This window comes from Ruditapes philippinarum, unplaced genomic scaffold (genome assembly GCF_026571515.1).
Source record: "Ruditapes philippinarum isolate M1 unplaced genomic scaffold, ASM2657151v2 ctg5350_1_1_1_1, whole genome shotgun sequence".
NCBI lineage: Eukaryota > Metazoa > Mollusca > Bivalvia > Venerida > Veneridae > Ruditapes > Ruditapes philippinarum.
The window spans coordinates 34,270-55,940 of record NW_026864215.1 but is presented as its reverse complement, the minus strand read 5'-3'; the positions used below and the strand labels follow the sequence as shown (position 1 = coordinate 55,940).

The 21,671-nt window shown below is 32.8% G+C and overlaps 1 protein-coding gene across 1 annotated transcript; it reads left to right on the top strand.

The window, feature by feature from the left end:
• The first annotated feature begins 890 nt into the window (after positions 1 to 890).
• On the top strand, positions 891 to 20,798 carry LOC132724847 (uncharacterized). The gene is made up of 14 exons (XM_060709804.1): positions 891 to 1,154; positions 8,591 to 8,743; positions 9,569 to 9,729; positions 10,769 to 10,895; positions 11,394 to 11,496; positions 12,084 to 12,416; positions 12,794 to 12,879; positions 13,365 to 13,483; positions 16,267 to 16,405; positions 16,843 to 16,943; positions 17,427 to 17,515; positions 18,133 to 18,582; positions 18,882 to 19,282; positions 20,579 to 20,798. Exons 1-14 carry the CDS (start codon positions 1,056 to 1,058, stop codon positions 20,717 to 20,719), a joined length of 2,502 nt encoding a protein of 833 aa, XP_060565787.1. The 5' UTR covers positions 891 to 1,055; the 3' UTR covers positions 20,720 to 20,798.
• The last annotated feature ends 873 nt before the right edge of the window (positions 20,799 to 21,671 follow it).

Here is a 21,671-nt window from a genome sequence, read left to right as displayed (position 1 = left end):
TTTGTTTTTTTACAACTTTCCATATGTAACATATTTGTTAAGGACTTATAAAATTATCTGTAATAGGGCTGATTCCCCAAAGAAAGATTCTTTAAAATCATGCAGTTTTCCCCAAAAATTGAATTTAAATCAAGTTTTTTCATCCCCTTTTGCAAATATACCGTGTAATTTTCCCCAAAATTAAGGGCAGGGCTGCTTCCCCAGTCCCCGTGAAAAAAAAGGGCCCCGGTTTTTAAAAAAAAAATGAAAAAAAGGGGAAAAAATAATCATAAATGGGCAGAAACCCCAAAAATATTTTTCTTTTAGTTCATGTCAAGTAAATTTTTCTTTAATAAACAAACAAAGTTTAAAAGAAATATCTTTATTATTTTTCTAGAAATATGATTTTTTTATCAATTTATGCCATAAGACCGATCGGGCATTCTGATCGGTCTTGACCAGCCTGTTTAAACTTTAAGCATTATTGGCTATTTCCTGGATTAGCGAATTTTATCGTCTTCAATTGTGTTCATAAAGCATTCTAAACATTTAAAAATATACAATGGTCAAAAGTATCCTGTCTACGTGTTTGCGAAGGGTTTGACAGAAAGGGAAGATTATTATAAATATGTCCCGAAATATTCTTGGTCCGAAATACAACACTTGTAAAAGTAGATAAAGTAAAACTTAATTATTTGATAAAATATGAAACTGGTTCATTACTTATCATGTGACTAAAACTTTTTGCGTGAAAACAAATAAAAAATCAAACCTTGCTAGTTCTTTTGTTGTTTTCATATCGCATTGAGCTGTAAAGAATTATTAAAAAATAAAATCTTTAAAACTACCGCTTTCATTCTATGAACAATGGAGAAGTAATCCGAAGCCGATTTAATCTGCTGGTTCCTCTATTATTGGTTTCCGGCTGGCACACTGTTTTCATCTGAGTCACCTAAACGATATTATTAAACTTCGCGCTGATATTTCATTGCGTTGCAAGCGTCCACTCACAAACATGTCAGCTACCATGTGAGAAACCTCAATTAAAATAAAAAATCGCACTTTCCACTTACAACATGTCAAAGAAAAGTTTTGATAGGATAGAATCCAAGAAAAAGAAAGCAGCAGCTTTTATACAATTAGTAAAAAAAGATGAAAATTACATGAAAACTAAGGTAAGGCAATTCCCAATCAACAATTTAATTCCCACAACTGTATGATCATGATAAAAGACATTTTACATTTATACATCATGTAACATGATAACAAATTTACTGTCAGCATTGTCTTTCAGTCGCGAGATTACTTTAAAAGCAGTATTATAATATGAAATTAGGCAAAGCCTATGAATGGGGAAGTCAGTTAAAAAATCATTTATTTTTCCGTTTTAAATGTGTCATTCGGTATTTCATGCACCACTTCCGTTTTCACTCGGAACACTCGATGATTATTATTAATCCGAAAAGTTGCGATTGTCCGTTATTGGAATACCTCACCTTTTATCATTGAGTTACATTGAAAATGGCGGCGCCCAACTAGAACTGACACTGAAAATTTCATTAATAGGTATAGAATTCTATATATTTTTTAATTGATTACACATGTAGTCTATAGCCGGGTAAGCCAAAGCCCGGGCCTGCTTCGTGTTCCCGGCCTTTGACTTCCCCGTATTAAAAAGGCAAAGCAACTAACTTTAATCGTGAAATAGTAATATGAAATTAGGCAAAGCCTATGAACGGGGAAGTCGGTAAAAAATCCTTTCATTTTTCCGTTTTAAAGGTGTCATTCGGTATTATATGTACCCACTTCCGTTTTCACTCGGAACACTCGACGATTATTATTAATCCGAAAAGTTGAGATTTGTTACGTTATCGGAATACACCGCCTTTTATCATTGAGTTACATTGTAAATGGCGGCGCCTAACTAGAACTGACACTGAAAATTTCATTGATAGGTATAGAATTCTATATATTTTTTAATTGTTTTTTATTTTAATTTTCTTTTAAATATACACGTGTAGTCTATAGCCGGGCAAGCCAAAGCACGGGCCCGCTTTGCCCGTAAAAATAATCGTTCATTATTATTTTGCATTTTCCGTTTTAAAATTGTCATTCGGTATTTTATTCACAGCTTCCGTTTATTCTGGATCCCTGTCCTAATATGAAAAAGGCAAAGCCTCAAAGTGAGCTTGAATTACTTTTGACGTGAAATAGTATAGTATAAATAAATCGTTCATTTTCATTTTACATTTTCCGTTTTAAAATTGTCATTCAGTATTTTATACACTGCTTCCGTTTATTCTGGTTCCCTGTCCAATTATGGACCTCATATAAGTGCGCAGGACACTGGTCAGTCTACGCTTCCCTTTTCAATCAGAATACCTCGGTTTTTATCGTTATCTTTAAATTCGAAAAGTTGCGATGTGTCATATCAGTACTTCGGACCAAAGTTTTCAAAACCATCACTTAGCAGGTACTTGCATTACCGTAAAGCTCGCTTTGCTAGCTCGCTATTATGGTTCCCATATAAGTGCGCAGGATACCAGTCTACGCTTCCGTTTTCAACCAGAATACCTCGGCTTGTATCTCTATCTTGTAATTCGAAAAGTTGCGATGTGTCAGTTCAGTACTTCGGACGAAAGTTTACAAAACCGTCAATATCTAGTACGTACTCGCATTACCGTAAAGCTCGCTTTGCCAGCAGGCCCTTTGGGCCAGCTCTTCGAGCTCGCTATCAAGTTCCCTATCTGTCTATATGTTGCGGAAGCTTAGTTGTAATGTGTTCCCTTTATGTTGCGACAGCTAAGTTGTATTGATTTCCCAATATGTGGTGGCTGCTTAGTTGAATTATTGTTCAATTAAGATTTTACAAAGAAAAACCAAGCCAGAAATTTAAAAAATGATAATTAATTAGGTTAATAAATGATCACGAATTATCACTAGAAAACTGCAAAATTGGTCAACAGTAATAAACTATAGAATGATATAAGATAAGTTTTATTTCAAGTTGGCAAGTTTACTACAGTACAACAGTCATATTCTCTAAGAGCTTTTATAACTGACTGTATATAACATAAATTATAATATCAACAAAGGTAAAACAGCTGCAATAAAAATTGATTAGGCATGATGTATGCATAAAACAGTCCTTCTTAAATATTTTTTTATAAAAATGAATATACTTATCAATCCACAAAGAATTATTTATCATGATAAATATTCACCAAAACACAGTACCAATATAACTAAATGCAATAAAACTTATTGCAAAACCATGCACATGGGCCAGGGTGGGTGGGCAAAAAGAGACTTGAAACGTGATCACGACTACAAAATAAGTAACAGAATGGCAAACAAGAGAAAAATAACCTAAATATAGGTAGCTAAACAACCAATCAAATTCAATAATACACAGAGTTCGTACAGTCTTAAAAAGTGCCTAAATTTGAGTCTCTTTCTTAAAAAGTGCTTAAAAATGTAAAAAAGTGCTTAAAAGTCCTTTAATTTGATTACTCACTTGAAAAGTGCTTAAAAAGTGCTTAAATTTCCTAAAAATGTGCTTGAAAATGTTTGAATCACAGAATGACATAGTTTTGATAAAAATCAACGGTTAACAAAATAAAAAAAAAGTATCAATTTAGTATCAAAATCAATGAAATGTTTACTCAAGGTAACAGTAAGTGGACAAATTGCAGTTGTTTTGAACTAATCTGTACTTGATGCACCCTTAGTTGTTCTTCTATAATGTTAGAAAATGTGTATTTAACAAAAAATGGTGAACAAACTATCCTTCATAGGTTGAAGATTGTGTCGGTATATGTGCAACAAATGTGCTTGAAAAATGGGAAAACGTGCTTAAATAGTCCTTGAATTTTGGCATTGGATGTCTGAATGAACCCTGATACAAATTTAAATTAATCCAATCAGAAGTGTAAAAAATAAACAGTTGACGGTTGACCAATGAAATAAGCTGATAAAACCAGAGGTCAACTTCATTCAATTTAAAACGTTTTCAATCACAGGAATTGATTGATTTTAACCGATGTATTAAAATGTGCTTTATAGTCAAAATATTGAGATTAAGAGAAATGTTTTTCTGGGTCAGAAGAGGGGAGATATTATCTATATACACAAATTTAAATTATAAGTACAATATCTCATTGCGTAGTACAATTAGTTGGACTAATTAGTTGTATTGAGTTCCCTATAATTATGACATGTTTGCAATTATGACGTGTTTGCACTGTAGAACAACAGAACTATATTTAACTGTATTTCATGTTGCAGCCACTTTGTTAAACAGGTATCGGTAACTGGCCAAAATGTTTTTTTTTTATTTATGGGCCATAACTCGGCCAAAGATCATTCAGTCAGAATACCCATTAATTGTGCACAAGTGATTTAAGAACTGGTCTGTCCTGTAATGTTTCAAAACATTTAAAAATAAAAATAATTAAAGGGCAATAACTCTACCAGAATTCATTGAACTGGAAAATGCGGATGATATGCACAACTAAACTTGGAACTATCAATCCTGTAAAGTTTGGATGAAAGTGCACCAGTAGTTTTTGAAAAGTAGTCTAGACAACTTTTGAGACTGAAATGTCAATGACAACCGAGAAGTGATCTATTAAGTTGTGGCTACTTTGTAGCATGTATCCTCTATTGTGACACAAAAACATTAACAGGCCAAAACACCATGTTCATTCAAGGGCCATCATAAACTTAGCCAAATATCATTCAACCGGAAAACAAACAAAAATTATTGAACTTAAAAAAATGTCAATAATATGCACTACTAGACTTGGTACTTACAGAAGCTCTACTGAATGGGAATATAGGGCCATCTAACTCTAAACAGAACAGAAGAGAACAATATTAATTTTAGTGACTTATAGGGTTCATTCAGTAACAATAGAGGAAGGGGCCAAAAGCCTTCTATTAAACAAGATAAAGAAATTTACAAACAATAGAAATGGCTCTTTATTATGCTCCCCGAAAAAATTTCGGGGGAGCATATAGTCGCCGCCTTGTCCGTCCGTCCGTCCAGCCGTCCGTCCGTCTTTCCGTCCGTCCGTCCGTCCGTCCGTCCGTCCGTCCCCTTTTCTTGTCCGGGACATAACTTTGAAACAACAAGAGGTATCAACATGAAACTTTGTAGGTAGATAGATCTCATTGAGTAGGTGTGCAGTGCACAAGAACCGTAACTCTGACTTGCCTAATTTTTGAATTATTCCCCTTTGTTTATTTTTACACTTTGAACTTTGTCCGGGACATAACTCTAAAAGTATAAGAGGTATCAACATGAAACTTTGTAGGTGGATAGATCTCATTGAGTAGAAGTGCAGTGCACAAGAACCGTAACTCTGCCTTGCCTAATTTTTGAATTATCCCCCTTTGTTTATTTTACACTTTGAACTTTGTCCGGGACATAACTCTAAAAGAATAAGAGGTATCAACATGAAACTTTGTAGGTAGATAGATCTCATTGAGTAGGTGTGCAGTGCACAAGAACCGTAACTCTGCCTTGCCTAATTTTTGAATTACCCCCCTTTGTTTATTTTACACTTTGAAATTTGTCCGGGGCATAACTCTAAAAGTATAAGAGGTATCAACATGAAACTTTGTAGGTAGATAGATCTCATTGAGTAGAAGTGCAGTGCACAAGAACCGTAACTCTGCCTTGCCTAATTTTTGAATTATCCCCCTTTGTTTATTTTACACTTTGAACTTTGTCCAGGACATAACTCTAAAAGTATAAGAGGTATCAACACTAAACTTTGTAGGTAGATAGATCTCATTGAGTAGGTGTGCAGTGCACAAGAACTGTAACTCTGCCTTGCCTAATTTTTGAATTATCCCCCTTTGTTTATTTTACACTTTGAAATTTGTCCAGGACATAACTCTAAAAGTATAAGAGGTATCAACATGAAACTTTGTAGGTAGATAGTTCTCATTGAGTAGGTATGCAGTGCACAAGAACCGTAACTCTGCCTTGTCTAATTTTTGAATTATCCCCCTTTGTTTATTTTACACTTTGAACTTTGTCCGGGACATAACTCTAAAAGTATAAGAGGTATCAACATGAAACTTTGTAGGTATATAGATCTCATTGAGTAGGTGTGCAGTGAACAAGAACCTTAACTCTGCCTTGCCTAATTTTTGAATTATCCCCCTTTGTTTATTTTTTACACTTTGAACTTTGTCCGGGACATATTTCTTAATGTATAAGAGATATCAACATGAAACTTTGTAGGTAGATAGATCTCATTGAGTAAGTTTGCAGTGCACAAGAACTGTAACACTGTCTTGCCTTCTTTTGTAGTTATTGCCCTTTGTTCATTTTGACACTTTGAACTTTGTCTGGGACATTATTCTAAAATTATAAGAGATATCAACATGAAACTTTGTAGATAGATAGGTCTCATTGGGTGGAAGTGCAGTGCTTAAGAATCATTACTCTGCCTTGCCTTATTTTGAAGTAATTGCCCTTTGTTTATTTTTACTTTTTGACTTTTGTCCTGGACATTACTTTAAAACTATTAGAGATATCAACATGAAACTTTGTAGGTAGCTAGATATAATTGGATAGAACTGCAACGCTTCAAGAACCTAAACAAAGCCTGGTGTAATTTTGGAGTTATTGCCCTTTGTTCATTTTTTTTATACTTTCCTGTGTCCAGAACCTTCTCGGGGAGCATCACCCGGTTCAACCGGTTCTTGTTCCAATTTGTTTTGTACAAACAGACAGACATTGCATGGAGAAGTGATCCCTATATATCATTGCTACATGTACTTTGTACGATTGTTAAAATGTTTTTATTTGAACATGTAATAGTATTGAATTTGCGGCATAATTCCAGGTACATGTATATATTTCTACAAGATTGATATTTCAAAGTTTATTTAATTGAATCTGACAAGTTCTCAACAAATCATTTTTGGCGTCCGCGCCGAAGCGCAGCGCCCCTTTATGGAATGAAATCAGATTTTGTGAAAGGGCGACAGCAACTTCTCGAGCCTTTTAGTCGGTCATAATAAAAGCCGATCATTCCGATCGGTATGAGGGTGCTTGATTATTATTAATTAAAACTGAAATGTCGCGATATGTACAATGAATAGCGAACTGGAGGATTTCGCAATGCAAACATTTTCAAATGCGTCTCTTCGGTTTTTTTATTTATCATTTTGTAGTACACAGTGGGTTATCATGGTATGTTAAAATAGAATGATGTGTTGATGACCTAAATATTCCGAAAATCTATTTATAGAGGGATGTACTCCTATCGGTAATTCCGGTCTCTCCCGGTCTATTTTGACCGGGAAACTAGTGACCGGCGAATAGTATCACACGTTTATTGTCCGGTCTCTCCCGGTTTTGGAGTAGATGTTTGATATCGTTACAGAACAGAACAAATATTTTACAGATAAATAAGCTTTTTTCCAAAATGAATGTTTGTCACTTAGTTTGGTTACAATAATTAATAAACATAGATCAACTCTCAAATTTATTGATAATTATTATGCATAAACATACAATTCGAAAAAAAAAAACAAAAACAACAACAACAATAGCATGTTTCATTTTATCTATATGAGATAAAAAACAATAAATATGTACAATAATTGTGAAAAAAGGTACATTTTTATGGTTTTAATATGACACTATCAACTTTGAAACATTTTATTTAATTTGTCATTCGTGTTTAGTAAAGATGCCGAGGAATTATTCAAAGTTACAAATTAGATTTTAATAATTATTTAAATTGATTGATAATTTAAAAAACGATAAAGAAAAATACAAATGTACATGTACATGGTTTAAGAATAAACAATATTATAATTATATTGAAAGATTAACCATAATTTACTGACTTTTTCCAGTTAAGTTTTGACTTATAATCGTCGGTCAATATGAGAATTGAATTCTTTAAATTTATTTTACAATTTTAATAAAAAAAAAGAGTAGTAAACGTAAAAAAACTCAGTATTAAAATAGCACATAAACTCACAAAAAAGAGAGGAAAACAATATTCATAAAATCTGTATTTTTGCTATTAAAATAGATATTACAATTATTGTATAATAAACAATAATGCTCAACATGACATGGTAATATAACCAGTGTCATATTTTTACTAAGTGTGAACAGATACCTTAAGAGGGGGTCTTCGCTAATAGCGATTACATAATAAGGGACAATTCCACAAGTGAGGTGTTGATCATGCGTTACACATATGGATTATAAATGATTGTATACATGCATGTATATCCGTTGCTATTAATAATCACGACCATAAAGAAATAACAAGTAATATTCTAATCTCTAGCATGCCAATCAAAGTTCATAATGAACAATGTCTTCCGTCCGTTCATTTTGGTAAAAACCAATTAACCATTGAAAAGTTTATAAGAATATCTTGACATCATATGTCTACCAGTTCATCTTCAATCTCTGCATTTCTTGCTTGGACGCCCTTTGATGCTTTGCATCAGTGCTTTTCTTGTATTACATTTGAATACATTTATCAATGTATTTCTGTGACTTCAATAAGTAGGCTAATGTTTAAATATAAGCCATAAATATGATAAATATTCTCTATTTTTGTAGCTGGAAAAGCCAGATATGCCAGACCAAGGTTCAACATCAGATACTCAAAACAGTGTTAAACAGAGTTCATCAACTGGTGGTGAGAAAAGTTTAGCTGATGAAATGTTTGCTGAGTATAAGAAGATGATGAGGGAAAGGCAGAAGGCAGCCATGGTAATTTAGAATAATTTATGTTTAGTGCTCGCCAATTTTTTTTAAACCAATCACCGACGAGGATTTTTCAAATTTTCAGGTTACAAATCTTAATAGAACAGATTTTATATAAACTGGACGCTTTATATTATGAAACGCAAGTGGGCGGAGCACTAAGCCGGTTAGAGTGCATATTGGATGTTCTTCGTAAATAAGAAAGCTACAGTCGCTTCGCAAGCTCCGCTCCTTTTTAGCTTTCTTATTTACAAAGAACACCCAATATGCACTCTAACCTATACTTAGTCCTTCTTATTTAATTAAGTAAAATGATTAACTATGGATATTAACCCTTGATTAAGATTTGTATGTACTAAGTTGTCGTAGGGTAACTTTTTGTCTGTAAATTGAATAATACAGCGCTATAAATTAATATAATGAAGTAAATTATAATTACGTAATTTTGTTATATAATTATGATAGAATGAAGGGACAGTATTCCATGTCATAATGATTAAAATTTTTGATTTTTAACCAATGTGAAGAAGCTTTTGAGCTAGCTTACAAAAGGTTTGTGTTAGTATTACTACCTCAGTGCCTCCTTGTTTATAGATGTATTTGATAATCCAGTTAGATGCAACTTGGGTCTACCTAAATAAGTGCTGTATAGCTGGAAATACATTTATGTAAATGAGGTGCAAATCATTTGTCCAAAAAATTTATTATTTGTTTATAATGTTAATTGCTGTTTTAGAATTTTTAAATCATTATAATATGACATTGTATTATTGTAGGAAATGCATTTTTTGATTTACTCAGTTTAATCAGTAGATGTGTTTATCTATGTAGATGAAGCCAAAGGTATTCCTGACTCTAGATGAGCTTATACGGGATGATCCCGTACAGACAGAAGTGGGAGAGGTCAAGGTGCCTCCACCACTCTTTATGGCTGATGTACAACACCTCCTCTTGTATGCCCTCCAAGGGAAAGATGCTAGTATCAAACCTAGGTATGGTAGTCTAACATTTTTTATAAGTCACTTTGAGGGGGAGGTGGGGGGATCGTAAATGGCTAAATTGTGAACACGGTGAAGGTTGTTGACTTAAAACTACTTGCCCCTCACAGCTGTGGGTTTGAATCCTCATGTGAGGAAGTTATCCAGCTACTTTATGAAATGTTGATGGTTCTACTCAGGCACCCATTTGTGCTTGAAATAATGCACACAGGGGCATGTGAGGTCTTTCTCCACCACTAATGCTGGAAAGTCGCAATATGACATTTACAGTGTTGGTACAATGTAAAACCCAACCCAAAAAAACTTTTATCATCTTCAATGCTTAATACTTTCCTTGCCAATTTTTGCAATAGTCAGCTCAACTATTGTTGCTTTATGTCTTTCTCATAATGTTCCGCCATAGAAAATAGCATTTAATTTACATAATGATTGTATATATAACATGAGTTGTATACACTCTCCACAATTTATACACTTGCACCATTTATTTATTGATATGTACAGTCGAACTTCGTTCGCTCGAACTCGGAGGGTCTGTGCAAATTTTTTCGAGAGAACGGTAGTTCGAGCCAATAGTGGTTAAACTATTATCACTTAAGACATAGGCCTCAACGTTTACCTAAAATGTTTGTTCTGTCCTTTTGTTCTGTTCCTAAATAATCTCAGTTTAATAGACAACAGAGTTTTCTTGTTGTCACTATTCACAACTTTATAATGCAGCTTCACTGACAAATTTTGTCTTAGAAAAAGCATTATCTTATATCTTATATACCTTATCCAGTCTTAATTATACTGATAATAGACAAACATTCCTAGAACTTCAATCTTTATGCTGAGCACTAAAGCTTCCAGTTTGGCGTTTACCTTATTCTTAGTATAGTTATATTGTGGTTCAACCATAAGAAAACTTTCATTTATATCAGTATATGGCAGACAACATTTAACTTGTTTTTTTTAAAATGAATCAAATTCTAATACAGTGATACAAATTGGGAATTATGTATAAAGATTATCTTGTGTTTTTCATTTACAGATGGTGTCGTCTGCTAAGAGTTGGTAAAGTATGTAAAGTTGTAGCAGTTGTGTTAGATTCTTTAAGCAGTGAGGAATTCAAAAAATATCCAGAGTCATTACCCACACTGACTCAGGCATTTGATATGGTTAGTAAATATTAGATAATGATAATATTTTACACAAAAATCATCCACTTTCTTTGCATTAACGTGGGTATATCATGTTATTCCTTTCGACCACTTAGCTCAATAAGGGGATACATCGGATTTGTACTTGAGGGGTTGCTGGCTTGATCTTCATGCAATTATACAGTTTTCATATATTGAAGAAATTGAGAACTACACTCAACTTTTTGAAATTTAAATGATGCTTGAACAAAAATTTCAATTGTTTTAAAGAGGTAAATTCATGCATTATGATATTGAATTGTTAATTAAATTTGTGAAATAATTTTTCCCCATTTGTACTTTGATTTTGAAATGTAGAAAACTTTATTTTTGATATTTACATTGAGTCTACTTACAGATACATGTATGCTGGCTAGCTTGCCTGGCTTAACTCTGCTGGTATAGTATATATACATTATGCATAAACCTGTTATTATTGTCTCTAGCACCCAGCTTTTTACTGTATTATTATTTCAGCATGTAGAGATGATATCTCCTCTACAATATGGAAGTTCTGCCAGGGAGGACATTATGAATGTTCCTATCAGTATTACACAGCTGAAGAAAAAAGGATTGTTAGGTAAACATTATGCATTACCTTTGATTTTAAGCTCTACTTTTAAAAAATAAAAAAAAATAGAGGTATTGTTACAATCACCTTGGCATTGTTGTTCGAAAACTTTAACCTTGATCATTACTTTTTAAGTTCTTTGTATATTGCCCTCATACTTGGCCAAAACAATCTTTGGGACAAGCTGTTTAAGTATACCAGACTAACCTTGATCTTCATTCATAAATGACCTTGAATTTCAAGGTCAAGTGTCTAAATTTTGCTTTTTTCCTGATTTTTCCTTTTTGTGGCTATAACTTTGTTATTTTTGAATGGATTGTCTTCAAACTTGAACATGGTAATCTTTTAGGATGAACTTTCAATTTAACAACACATATCTTGACATTCACTCAAAAAATGACCTTGACATTGAAATATTCTGAAAAATATATCCTTTTTTAGGGGGGAATGGTGCATGAAGTAATATGATCTTTAAACATTATGTAAACAGTAATGTATATGAAATGCAGTATCATGCAATCATATTTCTTTTAAAGTAGTTAAAACATAATTATGTATGAATACAATTCAAAGTCATTGTTCTTTTTATTCTGTAGAAAAGAAGAAAACATTCAAAAATGATGAAAAAAAGATTCATAAGAATCCAGATTCCAATGAGAGTATACAGGCATGGGATCTGGCAAAGGCTGTAAACTCTTTAGCAGAGAATCCTTTAGAATTCTTTGATAGTGAAACACCAGGGCAGAAAAGGAAGCGATCAAATGATGAGACAGATGTAGACAATAAGAGATTAAAAACAGAGGATTGTGGGATAGTCTATAAATCTGAATCGACATACGAGATGGATAACTATGATCGAAGATGGTTAATGTTGAACACAGCACAGATGATATGTGAGGGTATCCCTACACCTGTCAATACTGGAAACAGTTAGTATATGTATTGAATTTATTAGATTTTAGAAAATAGGTTCATACACTAACCTAAAAATGTTATAATTGATTTGAAAAAGTGTCACATGTCTTTTATCTAACGAAGGAATTGTTGTTATTTGGATATTTTTGTGGACTATGATCATGTCTAGATTTTATTTGTGATTTTAAACCATTTGAGTTCCCAGATTACTGGTAAAGTGGTTTACACATTTGTGCGCTTTATTGTTTATTTATTTTGCCTTAATTTATAATGGCAGTAATAATGTTAGATGGTTGTTATATTTATACAAAATAATGTGGCTGTCACTTGAATGAAATTTTACAATCTCACCATTTAAAAACATCATTGTAATATCTGTTTCTTTATTAAGACAGGTACAAAAGTTTTGTGTTTTCAAAAAGAGAGTACAAGCAAGTTACAGAGAAGAGTCCTTTGTTTGCAGTGGATTGTGAAATGGTATGTTATAATGTGTGAAACATAGCGTACAGACACGCTTAATGTTGGCTTTACACTATAGGCATGTCATAACAAAAAATCATTTTCACTTTATACAATTTTTATGTTGATTATCTGATAAATAGAATATGATATTCATGTAGATCCATTACTTAATTTATTGAACCATTTGAGTAAAATATTATGCTCACTAGAGGCTCGCATAATATAATCTAATAAAACTTGTTAAATAAACTCAGTTTTGAATCTACACTCATTTAGTATCCTCTATATATTAATAAACTCCTGCACATGTTTTTATTGAAAGTTTATAACTTTGTCTGTGACAAAAATGTTTATCAAAACATGACTTATATTTGTATAACTATATGTTTTCTTTTATTACCATTTAAAGCTTAGATTTAGGTTTGCATTTATTGATGAAGTCATTTATTGATGAAGTTTACTTCCTTTTAAATGTATACAAGATTTTCTTTATTCTGTAGGTACAAACAAAAGCTTCTAGTATGGACCTAGCAAGAGTGTCATTTGTAGATGAGAACTTACAGGTTGTCTATGACACGCTTGTTAAACCGTGGGCACCTGTTACTAATTATGTAACACAGTAAGTTTTAAGTCTTGTTTAGTGTACTTATCATTTTACTTAAGAACCTGGTGTTTTTTATTATAAGAAAAATCAATGTATCAATTAATGTATTGTTGAATAAATTTTTATCTAGGATATTAAGCTATGCTGCTCATCATAATGATGGCATAATACTTCGATATAGTTTTGTATGCAATGCCATTTCCCATTAACCATTGCAGGTATTCTCCTGAAGATTCAAACATTATTGTATATAATAATTGTAATGTTAGGTCATTGTCCATGACTGATAACACTGTCGTACATCTTTAATGAATTATATCCCTTTGTGAGAATATAAAAGTTTTAGTTAATGTTTCGCATGTAATTTCTTTCGAGGTTATTCACTAAAAATTTTCACCTGTAAAAATTATAGATCTGATACTAACATAGTTTTTGATCAGTTATTCCCCTTTGTGAGTATAATTATGCTAGGTTATAAACTTTGCTTGCAGATTCATCAGGATCATGATTGTAGGTAACTGGCTGAAATATCAAAAATCTAGCCAGGATTTTTATTGAATTATTTCTTTATGGGAACTAAGAAAATTCCTGCATAGATCTTATATTATTGTTGAGCTGGTGGAAAAGGTTGAGCATGTTGTTTGTGACAGCTCTTGTTATACCCCCAAAAAACGAAGTTTGGGGGGGTATATAGGATCACTGCCGGTGGTCGGTCGGTCGGTCGGTTTTGGTCGGGCGTCGGTCGGTCGGTCGGTCCAGACGTCCGTTGCATTTTCCTTGTCCGGAGCATAAACTTGAAAACTAATGGTTGGAATTCAATATAACTACATACAATGGTCAAAGCACATTGAGAGGAAAGTGCAGTGCACAAGAACCATATAACTCTATCATGACTAATTACAGAGTTATTGCCCTTTGTTACTTTTCCTTGTCCGGGGGCATAAACTTGAAAACTACTGGTGGAATTCAAAACAACTTCATACAATTGTCAAACACAATAAGGGGAAGTGCAGTGCACAAGAACCATAACTCTATCTAATAGTAATTACAGAGTTATTGCCCTTTGTTGCTTTCCATTGCTTTTTTTTTTTGTCCGTTGCATTTTCCTTGTCCGGAGGCATAACTTGAAAGACTAATGGTTGGAAATTCAATATAACTACATACAATGGTCAAGCACATTGAGAGGAAGTGCAGTGCGAAAGAAACATAACTCTATCTTGACTAATTACAGAGTTATTGCCCTTTGTTACTTTTCCTTGTCCATGGCATAACTTGAAAAACTATTGGTTGGAATTCAAAAACAACTTCATACAATTGTCAAAACACAATAAGGGGAAGTGCAGTGCACAAGAACCATAACTCTATCTAAAGTAATTACAGAGTTATTGCCCTTTGTTGCTTTTCCATTGCCTTCTTTTTTTTGTCCGGACCATAACTTGAAGACTAATGGTTGGAATTCAATATAACTACATACAATGGTCAAGCAACATTGAGAAGGAAGTGCAGTGCATAAGAACCATAACTCTATCTAAAGTAATTACAGAGTTATTGCCCTTTATTACTTTTCCATTGCTTTCTTTTTTGTCCGGACCAATAACTTGAGACTAATGTTGGATTGATTCATTATAACTTCATACAATGGTCCAGCACATTGAGAGGGAAGTGCAGTGCACAAGAACCATAAACTCCATTTTGAACTTATTACAGAGTTACTTGCCCTTTGTTTCTTTTCCTTGTCCAGAGCATGACTTTAAAACTACTGGTTGGAATTCAAAAAATCAACTTCATACAATGGTCAAGCACAATAAGGGGAAGTGCAGTGCACAAGAAACCATAAAACTCCATCTTGACTAATTACAGAGTTATTGCCCTTTGTTACTTTTCCATTGCTTTCTTTGTCCGGACCATAACTGGAAAACTTATTGTTGGAATTCATTATAACTTCATACAATGGTCAAGCACATTGAGAGGAAGTGCAGTGCAAAAAACCATAACTCCATCTTGACTAATTACAGAGTTACTGCCCTTTGTTACTTTTCCTTGTCCAGAGCATGACTTGAAAACTACAGTTTTGGAATTCAAAAACAACTTCATTTCAATGGTCAAGCACAATAAGGGGAAGTGCAGTGCACAAGGGAACCATAACTTCATCCCTTGAACTAATTACAAGATTATTTGCCCTTTTGTTACCCTTTTCCCCTCGTTTAGAGCCTAAACTTGAAAAACTACTGTTTGGAATTTCCCAGTTACAATTTCATACAGTTTCAAGGACATTAAAAGTGAAATGCAGATTGCACAAGAAGCCATAATTCCATTTTTGAAAAATACAAAGTTACTGCCCTTTAATACTTTTCCCTTGTCCGGAGATAACTTAAAAACGACTTTGGGGAAATCCAAAACAACTTCATACAAAGGTCAAGCACAATAAAGGAAATGCAGGCCCCACAAAAATTTTATAACTCTATATTTCTTCAGTATTTATAGAGTTATTTGCCCTTTGTTCTTTTTTTGTCTTTTCTGGACTTATTACAGAGTAAATTCAATCTAAACTTCATCAATGGCCAACCACATTGAAAAGAAATGCAACATACATGAACCACAATTATCTTTAATTGCCCACAACCATAACTCTATGTTTCAATTCTTTTTCAAGGTATTCTGTTACTAGTAACATCCTCATTTCCGAAGCAGACTTGTGGGGGTATTAATCACATTTAGTGATAGTTCTAGTTTGATTCAGAAGGGATCTAAGAGGGTTGCGAGAAGAATTGTTATCATTCCTCTGTTTGTTTATACAGATTCAGTGGTATAACAAAGAAGATATTAGATCCTGTAAGAACTAGGATACAAGATGTACAGCGAGTCATACAGGCATTTCTCCCTCCTGACGCCATCTTGTGTGGACAGTCCATCTGTAGTGATCTCTCTAGTATGAAGGTATGTTACATAAACAAAACACTTGTAATTATTTATAAGAAAAATTTATGGAGTTCTCAGGTCATGTAAGGTTGTAATTTTTTACAAGAAAAATTTATGGATTTCTCATGTCATGTAAGGTATGGAAGGGGTTGGTGGCCAGGCATTGCAGCTTATTTTCAGATCAGTAATTTCAGGCAAATTTTTGTCTTTGTTGATTTTTTTTCTATTTTAAATTTGAAATTGCATTTAGAAAGTAGTCTATTTTTCTTCATTATCAAATTCTATGTTATGAATTATGTACAAATTTGCTTTTGGCCCTCATCTTCAATTTTGAAATAAAACCTTATTTGAGAACATTTAAATTGTCCAATAATTTAATGTTGACATTGTGAAAATGATTGTAAGTGTAGTATTTTTTTGTTAAGAACATAAGGCAAACACTTTTTATATTTCAGATTTTTCATCCATACATTATAGACACAAGTGTCATATACAACCTTACAGGAAACAGGAATATGAAAGCTGGATTGAAAAGACTTTCTTCTATATTTCTCAGGTATATATTTCAAATTTTTTATGATGTAACGGCATGTTTTCAAAATATTAGAAAAGAGAGAAGACTGTTGATAAATTCTTGTTTACGGATCAGTGAGTAAGCTTTCCAAAGTTTTTAATATCTATTTTGAAACATGTGATAGATTTAAATGATGGAATACATGAAAAGAATTACCTGTTCTTCATTTGAGTTGTTTTTTCCTATATGAAACAGATTCATGGCCTATAGTATATTAGTCATTGTGTATAAAGGCCTATTTTACATTATGCTATATATTTTATATTTTACTTTGTAACTAGGCCGCATACAATAAGAAAACATGACATAATTTTTTGGCTCCTTTTTTTTATGGACAAATATATGAGGTAAAATATAAGGCAGAAAATACTTATACACTGAAACATTTCAAGTATAAGCACTCTATTGTCTAACACATTAATGATATACTGTACCTGTAGTTATATGAATTTGTTATATTTACAGAAAGGGGATTCAAGAAGGTTCAGGAGGTCACAGCTCAGTAGAAGATGCTCAGGCTACCATGGAACTTGTTCTTCTCAAGCTAAGAAATAGTAATACATTTTTAGCTTGACTTTTTGAAGAATAGGGAGAGCTATTGTACTCACCCTGCTTGGACGTCCCATTTTGGTTTAGTTTTTTGTGCAAGTTGGTATCTCCAAAACTACTGAAGGCAATGGGTTAAAACTGGACACTTTTGTTGACTTTGTTTATTTTACATGATATGTTAAGGTACTATCACTATGAGTCTTTTTTACAGAGTTATGCCCTTTTTCTCATTGTCAAGCACTGAGAATAGTCAGCTTAAAAATATATCAACCCTCTTCACCTGTCTGTGAATAAACTGATTTTACTGTTGTTTGCTACAATGGATTTATGAAATCTTGTAAGGATGTAAAAATATGACACATTATATAATACTATGCACCAAATGCATGATTAAAATAAGTCACAGCAGGCTTATAGCCATTTAAGTTTAATACAAATGGTTTTAGATCTTGAAAATATTAATTATCTTTTAAAGCTCAGAAGTCAACTTTTGCATTGTTTCTTTTGTCATTCTTGAAAGCTTAAATGACAAATTTTGAAACTGACTTCATAACAAATTAAAAATGTTTCAAGCTCTTAAAATGGTGGTTGTTTATTTTTGCAACACATTTTTATATTTCAGATATTGAGTTTGGTGATATATCAATGCTTGAACCAGATTTATCTAATTCTGTTACTGACAGTGTAGATGAATCTCCAATAACATCAGATAATGTTGATGATGATGATGATGATAAAGACGAACTTGTTGAAATGATCACTGATAAATCTAGTGAAAACACAGAAGTGACTAATGATAATAGTAATTCTAAATGTGAAGAAAGTACAGATACAGATAAAAAGTTGAAGGATATCACAGTTGAAACTGTAGAAGAAGATAAAGACATGAAAGAAAGTGGTAATTCTACAACAGACTCTGGCGAGTGTTCAAATTTGACTAAAACCATAACAACGCAGAGTGAAAACAAATCCAATACATGGAAAAGACGCCTATTCTTTCAAAATGAAGGCAGTAAATTCATTGAGAATTTTATTGTAAGAATACGGAATAATAGACTTCAAAGACGAGACGGTAAGCCCAGTATTTTAAAATTTAATGTACACCATTTATGTAAAAAATGAAACCATAAAATGTGCCAGTATTAGTTATTGGTAACCTTAAACTTTTTAAGAAGATGGGAGCCTCTGTAAGAAAAAATTTAAGACTTTCAGGATACTTGTATGTGACTGAAAATAATGTTATAGAAAAACTAACATTTAAACCATGAAGTAATCTCTATATTGTGCAAGTGGAAATACTGCAAAACTGTGAATTCCTGTATTATTGTTTTTCACCCTTTGTGAATACAAACATGTAAATTTAAATTTCAGGTGCAATAATTGATGAGCCAAGCAGTTTGGATTTGTATCCTAAAGACCTACCAATTATTACTTGCATGAAAGATAAGGAGAGTGAAAAACAAACAATAGACAAAATTAAAGATGTTGGATTTTGCTTTACACATTTATATGGTTTTAAAAAATATTTGAAAGAAAAAAGAAAGCTTGACCAATCGGAAATAAGCAATTTGAATGGAAAGCAGGGACCTGACCAATCACAATCCTCCAAATCAATAAAGAATGAAAGAGATGACCAATCAGAATCCCCTAAATTGATAAAGAGTGAGAGTGATGACCAATCAGAATCTTCTCAGTTGAGTGATGACCAATCAGATGAAAGCAATTCAAAAGAGATATGTGCTGACCAATCAGATGATGACGAAGAGATAAAAGTGAGTATACAAAGATAGGGTCTATTAGTATACATACATGTATAATTAAGCTCGGAAAATTTTTGGTGGCTTTAATATTAACATTGTAAGTGGTAATCTGAAATAAAGGATTTGAAATTTCTTTTTTGGCATTAAAACACAAATTTTAATTTCCTTTACCAAGTAAATCTATCTATTTTACTTATCTAAAATGAATTGAAAAGTGGACTAATCATTCAAAAGAATTTTTTAATTTTGCCTCAGGATAATCTTATATGATCATCATGCTTTGAATTTCAAAAGATCCAATTTCAAATGGGTATGCAATTTTAAGACAATATGGTTAAGAATTTGATGCCTTAGGGCCCCTTAGGTATTATTTTCTGGTAAGATAGGAAAATGCAAGCAAAAAAGGGTCAAACCTTTTAAATATAAATGAGCTTTTTTAATTTCCCCCAAGGGGTATGTTTTTTTAAATGCATGGGGGAAAAGTTTTCAGGATTTTTCCCTGAAGTTTCCAGGTTTTTCGGGGCTCCTGCACCCCTTTCCCTATTTCCAAAGTAAATCATAAAAAAAACTGCTAATTCAGGATTTTTTAAATTTCCAACTTTCACCCATGTAAATGAACATCATCTTTGTTAAGGAAAATTTCAAAATATAATTGAGCTGCGTCACAACAAAACAAACATAATGCATTTGCGACTAGCATGGATCCAGACCAGCCTGCGCATCCATGCAGTCTGATCAGGATCCATGCTGTTTGCTTACCAACCCTATTACAAGTAGCAAAACTGATAGCTAACAGCATGGATCCTGATCAGACTGCACGGATGTGCAGGCTGGTCTGGATCCATGCTGGTCGCAAACCCATTATGTTGGTTTTGTCGTGACACGGCTCAATTATTATGTCTGAATAGCCTCAGTTGACAGGAGCGTATCAACACTGGTCACATCTGTTGCCACCGGCAGGCTAAAGGGGTTAATCTAGCCGATATAACTTTCAGTAACATTAATTACTTGTGAATCAATAAATTTTATATTTAATAGAAATAAGGTCAATCAAGTTGCATTAATTTTATTTTTTTGGGTCAACTACGGACATGTTTTTTTTGTGGTTTTATTTAAAATTTTAAATTTTTGGGTTAAAAAAGGGTTTTTTTGGCATCTTAATTAATTACCCATTTTTGGGACCCCCTTCTTTTTGTAAAAATTATAAAAAAAATTTAAATTAAGATTACTTTTTTAAAAAAAAATACTATACATTATTATATATCTAACAACAATTTTATTATATAATCAAATTAATTTTTCTTTCAGAAATGTTTATGGAAGCTGGATCGTCGATTCTGGAAAATCCTGATGGGACTTCCTAGTAACAGTTTATTTGTTGTTATATTGCCTGGTAGAGAAGAAAATGGAAAAATTCAGACAGCTATGACTTTTGCCAAAATAACTTGATTACTCAGAAGTGACTAGATAGGGGTTTTTATTATGAACATATAAAAATCAGTAAATAAACATGAATTAATGTACCTTGGTTGTGTATTTAATGGTTTGTTATTGGGCCAACACTAGTCTGATTTGCAAGTTTGTCATAGTAGAGTGGCTTACATGGCCATACTTGAGTAACTTTCCCCTTGCTGTTGTCTGTTCAAATTCTATAAGGTATTGGATAATTGTGGAGTTATCATGAAGCCTTGCAGAAGGATAGTTGCTCCACTAAAGTGTTCATTCTTTCACAGGCAAGTGCTCAGAGGTTTGTTGGGAGTTTTGAAGAATGATGACATATGAACATACCTTTTGGGTATGACTAAATCACCAACCAAAACAAATTGCCCTGTCACTCATCAGGCAGGTGTTTTTTTTTTTTTTTAGTGAATATGGATAAAATGTACCTGGTTGGCTAGTTAATTTTAAACGGAACTCACTTTAGGTCCAAAAGCCTAAAAAGATAACAGTTTGAATTTCTTACAAAATTTAATATCAGCATGGACACTTTAAAAAACAGAAAGATGTGCAAAAGATAATGAAGAAATATAATCCAAACACAATTTAAGTTGTATATATGTGTTTTATCTTTAGTCTGATTTTGTGAAAAGCATTATTGGCTGGCACTTCTGGATTAACCCAGTATAGAGGTTTTGTTTAAAAAACATGGCAGTGTCTCCTACAAGACTTGACCTCTTAACCTTCTAGGTTGAGGTGCTGGCATCGTATTCACTAGTCCACAGCTCCCTGTTGGTTACAATTATAAAAAGTGAAAAGCAAGATTCATTTTGTAAAAAATGCTATGCCACCATAAATAGTAGTGTAGGTTGACTGATTATTAATATTCAATTCTAAATCTCAAACTGTGCACGTGATCCAAATTAAATAGCTGCACATCAAAGGACAAAGAAAGTAGGTCACT